At 44.0% G+C, this 14,343-nt stretch overlaps 1 protein-coding gene across 1 annotated transcript in view; it reads left to right on the top strand.

Annotated features, from left to right (window-relative positions):
- Positions 1–14,343, top strand: part of DPYD (dihydropyrimidine dehydrogenase) — a 370,484-nt gene that overhangs the window by 130,411 nt on the left and 225,730 nt on the right. The window contains exons 6-7 of the mRNA XM_008147316.3: positions 5,240–5,436; positions 12,084–12,165. Of these exons, the coding sequence (XP_008145538.2) occupies positions 5,240–5,436; positions 12,084–12,165 (279 nt within the window). The remainder of the gene's footprint in view (positions 1–5,239; positions 5,437–12,083; positions 12,166–14,343) is intronic.

Genomic DNA, 14,343 nt, shown 5'->3' with positions numbered 1-14,343 from the left:
TCTGCAGGGACCTTGCTCAGACACACGTGTGTGCCTTCAGGACGCACAGGCCACGGGCTGGTCCTGCCTCTGAGGGAGGCACTTTCCTCTCACTCAGGGCGGTCTAGCAGTGTGGCTTCTGTAAGATCGTTTGGCACTAATAACACTAATCCTAATAATGTGGTTTGGATTTTCTCATCCATCTCATGGGGCTTTTGAAATGTCTCTTCTCGAGTGTAACCCTTGAGATTTCTATGTTAACATGTGTTGGCGTACTTCATTCAATTTGTAAGAAATCATGTATTTATCACATTTAACAGGCCAACTCCATTCTCATTGCCTCTCACATGAAACTAATGAATTGTTGCAAAAGGAGAATGAAACGAGAATGGATCTTTCTGCTTGTTTTCCTGAAGTTTGAAAAGATAACTCTAAGTGGGTTGTTAGCTGCATGCCGAATCCATTTTCTCCTGCTGATGTTATTGAGTTAGGGAGGCAATGTAGGGAAATTAAAAGTAAAATTCCAGGGCTCTCTAACATTTGACTTGAAATGTTGAAGTTAAGTTCAGAGGATTGGTATTAAAATTGCTGCATCAATTAGGCACTTTTAGGAATACATTAGATTTTGATATCTAAAAGTGGTATTTTTTTGCAATAAACATTCTATGAGATTATTTTTTAATATATTTTTATTGATTTCAGAGAGGAAGGGGGAGAGCAAGCGAGAGAGAGAGAGAGAAACATCAATGATGAGAGAGAGTCACTGATTGGCTGCCTCCTGCGTGCCCCACACTGGGGATCGAGCCCACAACCCAGGCATGTGCCCTGACCGGGAATCCAATCATTGACCTCCCAGTTCATAGGTCGATGCTCACCCACTGAGCAACACTGGCCAGGCTATGAGATTATTTTAATACCCATTACATATGCTCTTTGTGTGGCATTACTTCTTGACATTGTACTTTTAGTTTAGTTTTTATACTTTTAGTTAAGCATGGAACTGACACATGAAATTCCAGACTCCTCAGGGAGCTCACTGAGAAGAGAATTCCTTCTTAGGTGTTCTATTAACTGTATGTCTCAGTGTATTTTTAATATCACTTCTCACTTGACATGCCCACTCCTTGTCCCAACATGGTACACTACATATACACCATTGTAGACTATATTTTATTAAGTGAACTCCGTTCACATTCATTTAATCAGTACTTATAATACAATAAGAATACAGTATTATAGTTTAAACAGCCAGGCCTCACGCGACTACACGAAAGAACATTTAACAGTTACTTAAAAGGTACCAGCATTTATAGTTTGCTTCAGTGCTACAATCATTAGTTTGACAAATTGTGAGTGAAGAGGGAACATGCTTACTTGTTACTTTGTGACCATTTTACTAGAAAAACAATACTTGTGCCTTTTCTTTTGGGACCAGGGAGGTCACAAGGAGCCTTCCACGTTGGCCTTGCACAAGCATATTCGAGGAGATTCTAGAAATACCTGTACTAATACAGAGTAGAGTATTGCATGTCCTCTCTCCAATAATGTGTTTCTGTGATACATCCCATCTGTCATAGGAAAGTGGAGACAAAGAAAACAAACAAACATGTGTGCAGTCCTCAAATGAAAGCCAGTTATCAGAACCAAACAAAAACACTGTACGTGCCCTGCAAGGTGCGCTTGGCTAGGCTCCTGCTGTGTGTTTGGCCTCTGGGCTGCTTTGTGAGTGAAGGGATCAGACACAGACACTTTGGAGAGGACGTGCTAATCATGAGCCCAGGGCAGCCGGCGCAAACCGGACCATCCCGGGCGGACGGGCGGGTGCGCACACCCCGCGCCCTAAGCTCCCGCTGGGAAGGGATTCAGTGACTCAGACCAGCGTTGATTGAGCATCGAGGAGGCCCCCTGTTGCTGAGAGCTGCTTCTGAACTGCAGGGCCTGAGACACGTTGGCGTTCCTCAGCAAACGGTAAAAGCCGGCAACTGAAATGTCCTCGTCACGGTCGTACGTGTGCTCACATCAGCACCCTTGGACTGACGGCCCCACCTTCGTGCATTTGTGTCACTGGTGTTGGAGGTGATTAGACCTTCGTGTGAAGAAGAAGCTCGGGCAGGGGATGTGCAGCTGCAGTCGCTGCCAGTGGCCCAGGACGTCCATGCATTTGTGTGAGATCTCACGTCACAGTGTGGAGAAGCGCCCTTTGAGACGTCAAGGAGGTGATGGTTTGTTTTCCCCCATTTGGACATGAAGAAACGAAGGATTAAAAAAATCACAGTTAACACACTCCTGTTGTCCTGGAGCAGTGGTTCTCAACCTTTCTAACGCCGCGACCCTTTCATACAGTTCCTCATGCTGTGGTGACCCCCGACCATAAAATTATTTTCGTTGCTACTTCATAACTGTAATTTTGCTACTGTTATGAATCGTCATGTAAATATCTGTTTTCTGATGGTCTTAGGCTCTACAGCTAGCAGGGTCGCCTAAGACCATCAGAAAACACAGATATTTACATGACGATTCATAACAGTAGCAAAATTACAGTTATGTAGTAGCAATGAAAATAATTTTATGGTTGGGGCGCCCCACAGCGTGAGGAGCTGTATTAAAGGAAGGGTGGCGGCATTGGGAAGGTTGAGAACCGCTGTCCTGGAGGGTGGCAGGCACGTAGAACTTGACGGTCCTCGATCAGAATCACCTGCGGGTAAGCGCGCTCGTCTCCATCTTACGTGTAAGGAGCAGGAGGCCGTGAAAGTCGTTAACTTCCACCAGCTTGCACCCCACAAGGGCAGGTCTGGAGCCCACAGCCAGTGCTCCCATTAGTGTGATGTCACAGACACGCACTGGCCTCCGGTGATGTCACAAGGCACCTGCGCCCGCTCAGTGTGAGCCAGGTCTTCTGGCTGCAGGTGCCCAGATTCCACCCGGAGACGCCGCCCCGGGTGCCCCGGCCACCGCGCATCCGCCTCTGAGCGAGGAAGCGCCTGCAGCAAAACCGGAGTGCAAGCCGGACACGGAGGGCTCGGTCGTTGTCTCGGTCGATCATGTTACCAAAACGCTGTCCTCTTTTTCTTTTCCTTTCTGACCGTCAGAGGCTGGTTGCACATGCAGCCAGGCGCCAGGTTCTGTGGGGCCCCCGACGACGAACTGCGGGTTTCGTTCATGAAACGTTACGGAGAAGCACTCGCTCCTGCACAGTTGAAATCCGGGCCTGGGAAGGGGCCGGTGCCGCGAGTGCGGCTGAAGCTGGTAGCTAAGGAGTCATTTACTGTGGGAACCCCGAGCCTGGCTGCGGGGGGGCTGGGCCACGAGCACCATCAGGAAGCCGTCTGGCATGTTGTGAAGCAGTTTGACCAACTGACCGATCAGGTCCATCGGCTCACGTGTCAGAAACGAAGATGCATTGCCGTGATAGTGAACGAGAACCAGTATTCATCACTAATGCCTGTTACGGGCCATTTAGAAATAGGATCGTTGTTCCATTAATGACACCTCACACTTGCCGATTGCCCCCAATCTGCATTGTCTCTGAATAAAATCTCTCCATACTACTGTTTAAAACACACACACACACACACACACACACACACACACACACACGGGAGTATTTCTGGGAGAAAAAAGATGATCATGAAAGGTATTCGTTAAGCAGTCATAAAACGGACAGTTTGTCCCCTGGTGAAATGCTGCTCTCGGGATACCACTGCAAGTCATCTCTGTTAGGGTGTGATTTGTGTCCCTCCTTTCCATCTTAATGCGATGATTAATAGAAAGGAATGATGTCTTGATAGATTTCACTAAATAGCTGACGTTTTTCTCCAAAAATGTTTAGAAATCTATTAAAAATACTCAGTGCTGGCACAATGGCTGATAATCAAACCATGGGACTGAAGGAAGTGCTCGCTGATTTTCATCACAATATTTTAGGTTGTTTTAAAATTACATATGTGGACCTGGAGCTTTAAAATATGAGGATACATTTTGGAGATTTGAGGCAATAATGTTGAAAACGACCCACATTGCATGATGGCTGGGATTATTTGCTATTGGGCATTTTTTTACGCTTGTGGGCACCTTGCAGTTTAGAATGATGGACTCTCATCGATTTGAGTCTGAGCAACTTAAAAACGTGCACTTTTCTAAGTCTGTTTTATGAATAGTAGTCGTATAAAGTGATGACACTGTGTCAGTATGAATCCCATGTAAGAGGCATGGTGCTCTGAGTGAAGTTGTAAACCACTTGTTTGGCTCCCAAGTGTAATGATAAGAGAAATATAATAAGTCCACAATAAAAATTAATAGCTGAAGTCAAAAGGGAGATAGAACCATTTGGGCCAGAAATGGGATAGAAGTATTCAGTGGTGAGCAAAGGACTCAGGCCTCTCTCTGCTGGGCTCTGTATCACAACCGGGGCTGAGCGGGCATCTGGCCCAACTTGTCACCTTGTTGGGCCAATACAACGTCTAAGAAAATGCACTGCTTATTTCTATTAAAAACACAAATGCACCGGCCTGTGTGGCTCAGGGTTTCAGCATCAACCTGTGAACCAGGAGTCACAGTTTAATTCTCAGTCAGTGCACAGGCCTGAGTTGGAGGCTCCATCCCCAGTGTGGGGCATGCAGGAGGCAGCTGATCAATGATTCTCCCTCTCCCTTCCTCTCTGGAATCAATAAAAATATCTATATATCTATATCTATATATAAGCCTAAGCGACCGTTACAACCAAATGACCACAACAATTGGAACGACCGATCGACCAGTCACTATGAGAGGGAAGGAGGAGGGGGTGAGGGAGGCGGGGAACCACGCCGTGGTGTGGCACTGACGTTGCATTGGCATCCGGCATCTGTTCCTTCCACGCCCGGCCTGGCCCCACGACTGTCGCCTCCTTTCCCGGCCCTGCCAGGGCCTTTGGGCCCCAGGCTGGGACAGGGAACTCGGGGTGGGTGGTGGTGGACATGGCCCCTTTCCCAGGGGGGCCGAGGACTGGCTCCCTCCTTGGGGACCAGCAGCCAACCTCCCGTGCCCCATCCCTCCCCCCAGCCGGCTAAACTCCTGCAGTCCCTCCCCTCTCTGTGTCTCTCCCCCAGGCCAGAAGGCCCTGATTGCTGGTTAGGCCTAGGGACCACACCCATGCACAAATTCGTGCACCAGGCCTCTAGTATTAAATAAAAATACGCATACATTTGGCACATTAAAACAATGCTTGAGGATGTAAATGTTTGTTTAAAAATAGTAACCATGGCAATTGGTTTCTCCGTAGGTGTTCAAAGCAATGAACATACCCCAAATCAGGGACCCGTCTCTGCCTCCCCCGGAAGAGATGCCCGAAGCCTATTCGGCAAAGATCGCTCTTTTTGGTGCCGGCCCTGCAAGTATAAGTTGTGCCTCCTTCTTGGCTCGATTAGGCTACTCGGACATCACGATATTTGAAAAACAAGAATACGTTGGCGGGTTAAGGTAAGGCCTGCATTGTAGTATCCGCTCTCCTGGGGTAAACCAGGTAATGAATATGGTTGGTTCATAATTATAATCAAACTCCAGGCACACAGATGGTATTTTAAATGTGCTTTTTCCAAACGCTCACATTCTGATTTTGTTATTCAGTTTGAATTTGCAGTTGGCTTTAAGCAATATTTACTTTGACATTCCTCTGTCTCATTCTGTGAATTCAAGAGAAATCTCAGTAAAATATTTTATGGGTAGAGGAGCCAATCACATGAAAACTCACGTCATCCCTGTGAGTGTGTCCTCTGGTGGAGATATGTCTGGAACTTAGAGACACTGGAGATGGGAAAGCCCGGCTCCGGAGGCCACAGGGCGGTTTATTTTGTTGAGGGACGGACACATTGTCCTGCTCACATATTTTCAGTTTAGTCTCTTATATTTTGCACTTGATTAAGCTAGCGCCTACTAAACATGTCTCATTTTCCTGTACATCTACGCAGTTGATCTCATAAATGCCATAAATATAAAAAGTAGTGTTTGATAGTAACCAGTATGATTATTGTGTTATCAAGATTCAGTCATGTGGGCTTTTATTTCCATGAAGAGTAATACATGGAAATGGAAAATGTTCATTTGTATCAGTGACTTTCAGATATTCGAGCCGAGCCTGGAAATTGGATGGAGTTTCCGTTATTTAAGATGCACAGAGCTCTGGAGTGGAGGGAGATTGTATTTATGATCGTAAAGAGGAAAACTTTATTATAAGTAGGAAGTGAATATTGCTTAAAATATTTGGTGTAAAAATGAGAAAGTATTTGGGCAGTAAGTTAATAATATTACTCAATTTGTTATTTTCCATAAATATCTCGTCTGGCATCAGAAAATCATGGATTGTAATATAAAACCATTTTGCATATCTGTTGCTATACTTAGCATTTAAGTTTTGATGGCTACTGAACTATTTTTTAAACCACATTTTTCATATTTAATAATCACAAAGAATAAATTTAATCAAGCTATGGCTAAAATGTGTGCTCCTGTTTTTTTATGTTTTATGACACCAAAAACGTATGTCACTAAATGTATAAATTTCAATATTGTTCAAATAATAATATATACTAAAACAAAGATAAACGTGCATTAATGTAAAACTATTTGACTGAATCATCACGCAAAAATATTACATAATAGGAAGACCGGTAAAGGTAGGTATGAAGAATAACTGAAGAAAAAATAACCGATTGCCAAGAAATAATTATTTTCTTATATAGACGTTTCGCCACTATGGGTTTTAAGGGATTACACATATTTTACAAACTTCTTTATATCCTAGAAAGTAAAATACCCAATATATTATTTTGCCGGAATGCATTAGACTATCTTTTATAATGGCATTTTACTGCAGCTTTATTAATTAGGAGAAACATAATGTATTAGCAAGATATGTAAGCATTGTACGTTTTTTTCAATTATACACATCAATGAATACATGAGCTAATTTAAAAAATATGAATGTAACTGTTGTATACCCTAGTAGACTAGGAAAAATCTTTTTGCCCTTAATTGCATTTGCAGAAGCCTAAAATGGAACAAGCCCGGTTTGTGAATTGTTCTGTGTTGACGATTTTGGTAGATTGTCATGGTTGTTAGCATCTTTCTCTCTGAGCTCAAATGCAGGAGAGACAGGTCTACATCATAGAAATCGACACTAAACTTGTGTTTTCATAGATTTGCTGGACACTGTCAAGTGGGACAGATTTTCCTGGATTCATGACCAAACATGTTATTTTTAAAATTCTTTCTTGATTTATTTCCTTCCCTTTGCCTTCGTATCTTCCCGGTGGCTCTCCTCGGACCATCTAAGGCGGTCACTCTTACAGGATTATAAGCACCGACGCTGGAATTCAGCCGAATGACAGCCACAACACGTTCCCCTTCATTTATCTTCTCACTTACAGATGTCTTTCATCCTCTTGTCCCTTCAAAGTGGCTAAAAAAGATTCGATTAGCTTCGTATTTGAAATCAATTGCTTAAAGAGGGGATGCCAGGTTTTATCTTTCCTTTTCCTTTTCATCCAAATAGATTCTTTTCTCCCCAGTAAATTGAGATCCCAACTACTTTGCAGGAAATCACTCGAGCTGGTGAAGGAGACCCAGTCCCCACTAGATTGAACACAACCAACTGCTTATTTGTGATGCCGCAGCAAATGTGCAAGATAATCAGGAGAGCTGCTTCCCTCCAACTGCGGCTTCTATTTCCCCCTCCCCACCTCCCTCCCCCGCCCCAGCATGTGAGTTTAAAAGGGTTGAAGGGTTTGCTGTTACCATGACAAAGATAAAGGTGGTGTCAACAGGCTTTCAGGGCCATGCACGTGTGCACTTCCTGACTTTGTCTGTTACTTATAAAAGGGAAGGCCGTGTGATCAGGACCAAATCCAGCCCCTCCTTTTAGAATCTCCCCTTCCACTTACGGTCCGAGGAGACGCTTGCAGGGGCGATCCCCACACATTGGTTCGTTTCACGAATGTGCTGAGCCCTGTGCTCAGTGTTGGCTGCAGAGCTGTGGGCCGTGTGAGGGGCCAGCATCTAACTTGCTTGCATGCCTCCTTCAGTTCTCAGAATTATACTTTGTGCCCGGCTGGTGTGGCTCAGTGGTTGAGAGTCAACCTATGAACCAGGAGGTCTCGGTTTGATTTCCATTCAGGGCACATGCCCAGGTTGCGGGCTCGATTCACAGTGTGGGGCATGAAGGAGGCAGCTGATCCATGATTCTCTCTCATCATTGGTATTTCTATCTCTGTCCCTCTCTCTTCCGCTCTGAAATCAAATTATTTTTTAAAGAAAGAATTATACTTTCTGCTTGCTCAGGTTTCCTCCCACTCAGATGGGTCTGTCCTCCTTCCTTGTTGTCTGCTCTTTGAGAGCGATTTCTTCGTGCAGAACCGTTTTTCCTTTTATACCATACTAGAGGCCCGGTGCACAAAATTTGTGCAAGGGTAGGGTCCCTAGGACTGGCCGGCGATCAGGGCCAATCGGGGCCTTCCAGCTGCCGGCTGGGGCCTCCCTTCCCTGGCTGCTGGCTGCCGGCCAGGACCTTCCTTTGTTCTGCGCCACCCTCTGGTGGTCAGTGCATGTCATAGCAAGTGATTGGTCTCCCAGTCGAACTCCTGCGGGGACAGTTTGCATATTAGGCTTTCATATATTATAGATAGATATAATACATATATTATAGATCTCTCTCCTACTGAGATCCCATACAAATCCCTGGTGGGGCTGCGTCAGCCTCACAGTGTATCCGCCTATGCGTGGAGCCTTACCTGGCTGTGGCTGCTTGATTTGGCTGGAATTCCTTATTCACAGCCCCTTGTTTTTCCTAAGCTGTCCTGAATCGGAGGATCTTCATCAGACCGTAATTTCCGTTCATTTCCATATGGCTCCATGCCTTTCAAGACAGGGCATCTGGCCCTTGCCGGTTTGGCTCAGTGGATAGAGCATCATCTCAGGCCCCGCAATGATCCAGTGTCATCACTTTATACGACTACTGTTCACAAAACAGACTTAGAAAAGTGCACATATTTTTAAGTTGCTCAGACTCAAATCGATGACAGTCCATCATTCTGAACTGCAGGGTGCCCACGAGAGTAGAAAAATACCCAATAGCAAATAATCCTAACCATCATGCAATTTTGACCAATTTCAACGTTATTGCCTCAGATCTCCAAAATGTATTTTTATATTTTAAAGCTCTAGACACAAATAAATAATTTTAAAACAAACTAAAATATTGTGATGAAAATCATCTATCAGGTTGAGGGGTCCTGGGTTCAATTCCAGTCAAGGGCACGTATCTTGGTTGCAGGCTTGACCCCTGGCCTTGGGTCAGGGCACACGTGGGAGGCAACCAATCAATGTGTCTCTCTCACATTGATGTTTCTCTCTCTCTGTCTCTTCTCCTCCCTTCCACTCTCTCTAAAAATCAATGGAAAAATATCCTTGGGTGAGGATTAACAACAACAATAACAACAAAATAAGACAGGCTGTCTGTTGGTGCCCACATGCAGTCCACAGTGCTTGAGAACCCTTTTGCTTAGCCCTTGAAGACACAGGGAGGAAGAAGTATCCTTTAGCCCAGTGGTTGGCAAACTGCGGCTCGCGAGCCACTGCGGCTCTTTGGCCCCTTGAGTGTGGCTCTTCCACAAAATACCACGGCCTGGGCGAGTCTATTTTGAAGAAGTGGCGTTAGAAGAAGTTTAAGTTTAAAAAATTTGGCTCTCAAATTTCAATCGTTGTCCTGTTGATATTTGGCTCTGTTGACTAATGAGTTTGCCGACCACTGCTCTAGCCTCTTAGCTTCCGTGGCTGGGCCTGTGAAGTAACTGTTTATGGACACCTGTACCGGGCATGCAGGTGGGAGAACTCAGTGATGAGTCCCTCAGGTGGGGGAGGGGTGTCAGACTTGAGGCTTGTGTAGCTTGTTTACAAAGAACAGTGAATTAGTGGAGAAGTGACAAGACCCGATGAAAGGGGGTTTGGGGGCCGCATCCTGTGGGAAAGTGGCCGAAAGAGGGAAGCTCCTGGGAGAACACGGTCATTGAGGTCTGTGGTGTAGATCCCTCTAGGTGCCCCTCGGTGCAGATCCGTGCCCAGACTTGTCTCGGTGATGCAGAGTTGGCCCTTCCTGGCTCGGAATGGGAGACGGGCCTGTGCGAATGTATGTCCTGCTTTTAGACAGAGAAGCGGGGGCGGGAGCTTTCCAGATTGTCTCTGCTTCTCACCGGCCTTCAGCTGAAGATAACCCTTTTGTCAACGAGGGATCTGGGAGTGGAATATTTTGAGAGATATTCAGAGCGTTGTGAGGGCGTGGGAGGGCCCGGGATGGTCCGAGTTCACAGGTTAGCTTGAGATTCTTATCCCAGACTGAGACCCGAAGTCCTTCTCACTGGAGTCTTGCATCCTAACTGGTCAGACAGCTCTGGTAGTGAAGGCCTTGATTTCACACTGTTAATTCCGTGCATTGTCTGTCGCTCAGAGCATGGTGCCTTGCCTTGCTGATTGTTTGATGTAGAGAAATTGATTGAATAATCAAGTTTGTAAGCCTAAGGAAAAGGCTGCGTGTGCGCCTTAGAAGACGGCTTTGGGCCACCCAGGGGTTTCATCAGCAGCTCTTACTTATTCACCTTACACTTTAATCTCTGTCTGGCCTGGACGGAGCTCTCATTACATGCACTACATCCCTTCGTAGTTATCTGTTTCTGGAACTTTCCCCACCAGCATGAGAGCTTATTGGTAAAATTCACCATCAAATCCCAGTCGCTAACACTGCGCCTGGCACTCTGCACATGCTTGTTAAATGACAAGATAAATGAATAAATAAATATTCATGGACACATATAGCCTGTTCATTATTGTATAACACTGAAAAGTTAATTTTGCTTAGCTTTTATATTTCCCTAAATTATTATAGTATAGAATGATTATATTTTATAAATAATTTTTCTTGTTGTTGTTGTGGGGTTTTTAAGGGCAGACAGAAAGCCAGTATTGACATTACTTATTTATAACTGTGTCCTTCAGGGATGCTTATTTCTTTCAGAGAAGAAGATGGGTTTACTACAAAAATGTTCTCTAGGCCACATGGAACTAATCCTGCCATGTCCTGAATGGCACAGTAATACAGAGTCACAGATTCCACCCTGAACAAGCTCAAACAGCGATTTTCAACCTCTTTCAGCTCAGGGCACACACAAACTAATTTCTAAAATTCTGCGGCACACCAAAAAATATATTTTTTTGCTGATCTGATCCCCCAAAAAAGGTAAAATTTTGATTCATTCATACCACATAGCTATTGTATTGGCTGTTGGTCATTTTTTTATTTGCCAATTTATGGGAAAAGAGGCCAGCGCCCCAATTAAATAGGCATCACATGTTTTAAACATGCTTGCAGCACATGTGTTGAAAACAGCTGAGCTAGAGGAATCTTGATAGAATATATATGAATGTACGTATATGTATGTATATGAAACATGACCTATTCTTTCAACTAACTTTTGGTATTTAACATTGCCTTTTGTTAGGAATTTCTTATATAATTACTAGAGGCCCGGTGCATGAAATTCGTGCACGGGTAGGGTCTGTAGGCCTGGCTGGCAATCTGGGCCAATCAGGGCCTTCTGGCTGCCGGCCGGGGCCTTCCTTTGTTCCGCACTGCCCTGTGGTGGTCAGCGCACGTCATAGCAAGTGATGGGTCTCCCAGTTGAACTCCTGCAGGGACAATTTGCATATTGGGCTTTTATATATATAGATTAATAGACCATAAACTTAATACTTTTAGAAATGCTTTTTACCAGTTGTCTACTTATTACTCGTTTTCCGTAGTTTACACTTATTTATTTTTCACATCACTTTCTACTCTATCGACTGTAGTCCCTATAATTTAATATTTTATCCTGTATGTAAAAATGTAGACTGTAGTCCCTATAATATTTTATCCTGTATGTAAAATGTGGATGCCCCCACTGGTCTCATGTTCTGTGAAATGCAAACACCCTTCGAAGAGAGAGTTAGTCCTTTAATATTGGTCAGAAAGACATGTTGCATTTTTAAGATTGATGGTTTTTCAACAGGTGCTTCTTTGTCTTCTTTCTCTTCTCTTCCAGCACTTCTGAAATCCCTCAGTTCCGGCTGCCCTATGACGTAGTAAACTTTGAGGTTGAGCTGATGAAGGACCTTGGGGTGAAGGTAAGTGAAAGACCACACATGGCTGTTGTTCAGAGAAAGGCGTGGGCTCCGCAGCCGCTCTGAGCAGCACAACGGCCCACGTGGTAGGGAAGAACAATTAACAGCGGCTCCGGCAGCAGCAGCAGATCTCTCCTTGCTTAGGGCATTTGTCTGTCTGCCTGTCTGAAGGCCACCAGCCTGGAAAAGGGCGATCGATAGCGCTCATCTGGCACGCCCGCACGTGATTAATTGTCTGTGAGACACAGATTCCTCAATTGCTTCAGGGGTTCAGTGTGGAGAAGGGAAGGGCTTGGTTTCTTTAATCACGCTTTTGTTTTGTTTTTCTGTTTTCATGCAACTTCCATGCACTCAACCATTCGTATTTCACAATATGGAACATAATTTCTTAGAGGCTCATTTTATTTATTCTCTGCATCATGCCAGCGTGCCCATGTGATCATGCTTTCTCCGCATGAGCAGGAGATCCGTGGGGAACAGTCTGTCTTTCTCATTGTTTTGTGGAATAAACATTGTGGCGTTCCTTTAAAGGTGGTCAAAAAGTTAACACATTGTGGGCTTAAAATAGAGCTTTAGGAACTCCTTTTTTTTAGCCTTGAGTTATGTACTTTTTAATTTCTCTAGGTTGAATAATAAAACCATTTCAAATTATTCATTTCTTTTTGAAGAGATCCTTGTGGGCATCCATGTGTTCCTATTACTGTTATGATTATTTTCCTTAAGTAATTGTAGTTTTGTTTTTCCCTTTAACACAGAGTTGTTTAGGGTAATATTTTTCTTTGCTTCTGCATTCTTATAACATTCAAATTTTTATTTTTTTACTTTACATGATCAGCAAGATAGGCAATTTCTAATTTATCAAGTACACTCTCAAGTGATTTCCCATCAAAAGACCATTTCTAATAAAAGAAACTACTTTTTTTCTTGAGAAGAATTAGCCTCTTAGCTGTTATATTTTGATAACATCTCGGTGTTATCATAACAGATCTAAGGTGAGACACTGCAGATCATTTCATCTTCCGGTGACGAATGAAGGCTCCTGTGATGTGTGCGCCAGGCGCTGATACTCGTCTTTCAGACTCCATGCTCTCGTCGTTTGTCTTGCAATAGCGAATGGGTGGGATGGGGACATTTTTGTCTCTCAGTGTTTATGATATTTCTAATGGCTTTCAATTTTAAAGCTAAACATGTAAATCTGCATAAAGCTCTTGCTTTTTTTGAAATATGCTTTAAACATGTATAGTTGCCATTTCTCAGAATAGGGTGAGAGAATTAAGTTTTGATTTAACTTAATTTGTAATTGCGAGGCACTTCCTCTGCTTCCTGATTTGAGTAAAAATACCTCCCAGGTCTCTTTCTGGATGAGCTCTCTTCATTGTCTTGTTTTCCATTACCGTTGCCGGAAGCAAGCATTTCCATTACAATAGGATGCTATTGGGAACTCATAAAATCTTATCAATATCTGCACGGGAAGGAGAGAAACGTACAGTAATAGTTGACAAAATAATTGGTGTTTCTAAAAACAGCCAAATATTTTAAAAACTCTTCCGGCTGATCTGTCTCAGAGATTCTGGAAATATTTTATCTCTTTAGCCAGAGCTCCTATCAGAGATGTGTGGAGAACATGTACACTTGTCTCCTGTGTATTTTTATAGTGGCATCACAGTTTATTTACAGAGTTCCCCTCCAAAAGCAGTTATAAATCTTAATCCTACATGATAAATATTACTATTTTTAAAAGAATTTATCTTCATTGTTGAAAGTATTACAGATGTCCCCCTTTCTTCCCCATTGACCCCCTCCACCCCCACCTCCCTCTCCCCGGCCTTCACCACACTAGTGTCCGTGTCCAGGGGCTATGCACATATGCACCTGCGCTCGCAGGCTAACCTCGCCCACCCCTGCAACATGCTTCTCGGTGTGAATGCCTTTTGTGGGTGGGGAAAGGAAGTTGTCCTCAAGTCCCAAGTGGAGAGTAGATGGAGCTTTGCGTCAGGCCTTATTATATGCAGCCCGCGTATTGGATTAGCCATAACTTACGCCGAAAACGAAGTGGAAGGAATTTTATTCTGAATTTGGCTAAGATGTTTGAGTGCCCAGTCATGTGTCACTAAAGCCATTCGAGGAAACTATAATATAGTCTATAATCCACATCTATGAATATCAAGATGGCAAAACATT

The sequence above is a fragment of the Eptesicus fuscus genome, chromosome 22 (genome assembly GCF_027574615.1).
Source record: "Eptesicus fuscus isolate TK198812 chromosome 22, DD_ASM_mEF_20220401, whole genome shotgun sequence".
Classification (NCBI taxonomy): Eukaryota; Metazoa; Chordata; class Mammalia; order Chiroptera; family Vespertilionidae; genus Eptesicus; species Eptesicus fuscus.
This window is presented reverse-complemented; position numbering and strand designations above follow the sequence as displayed.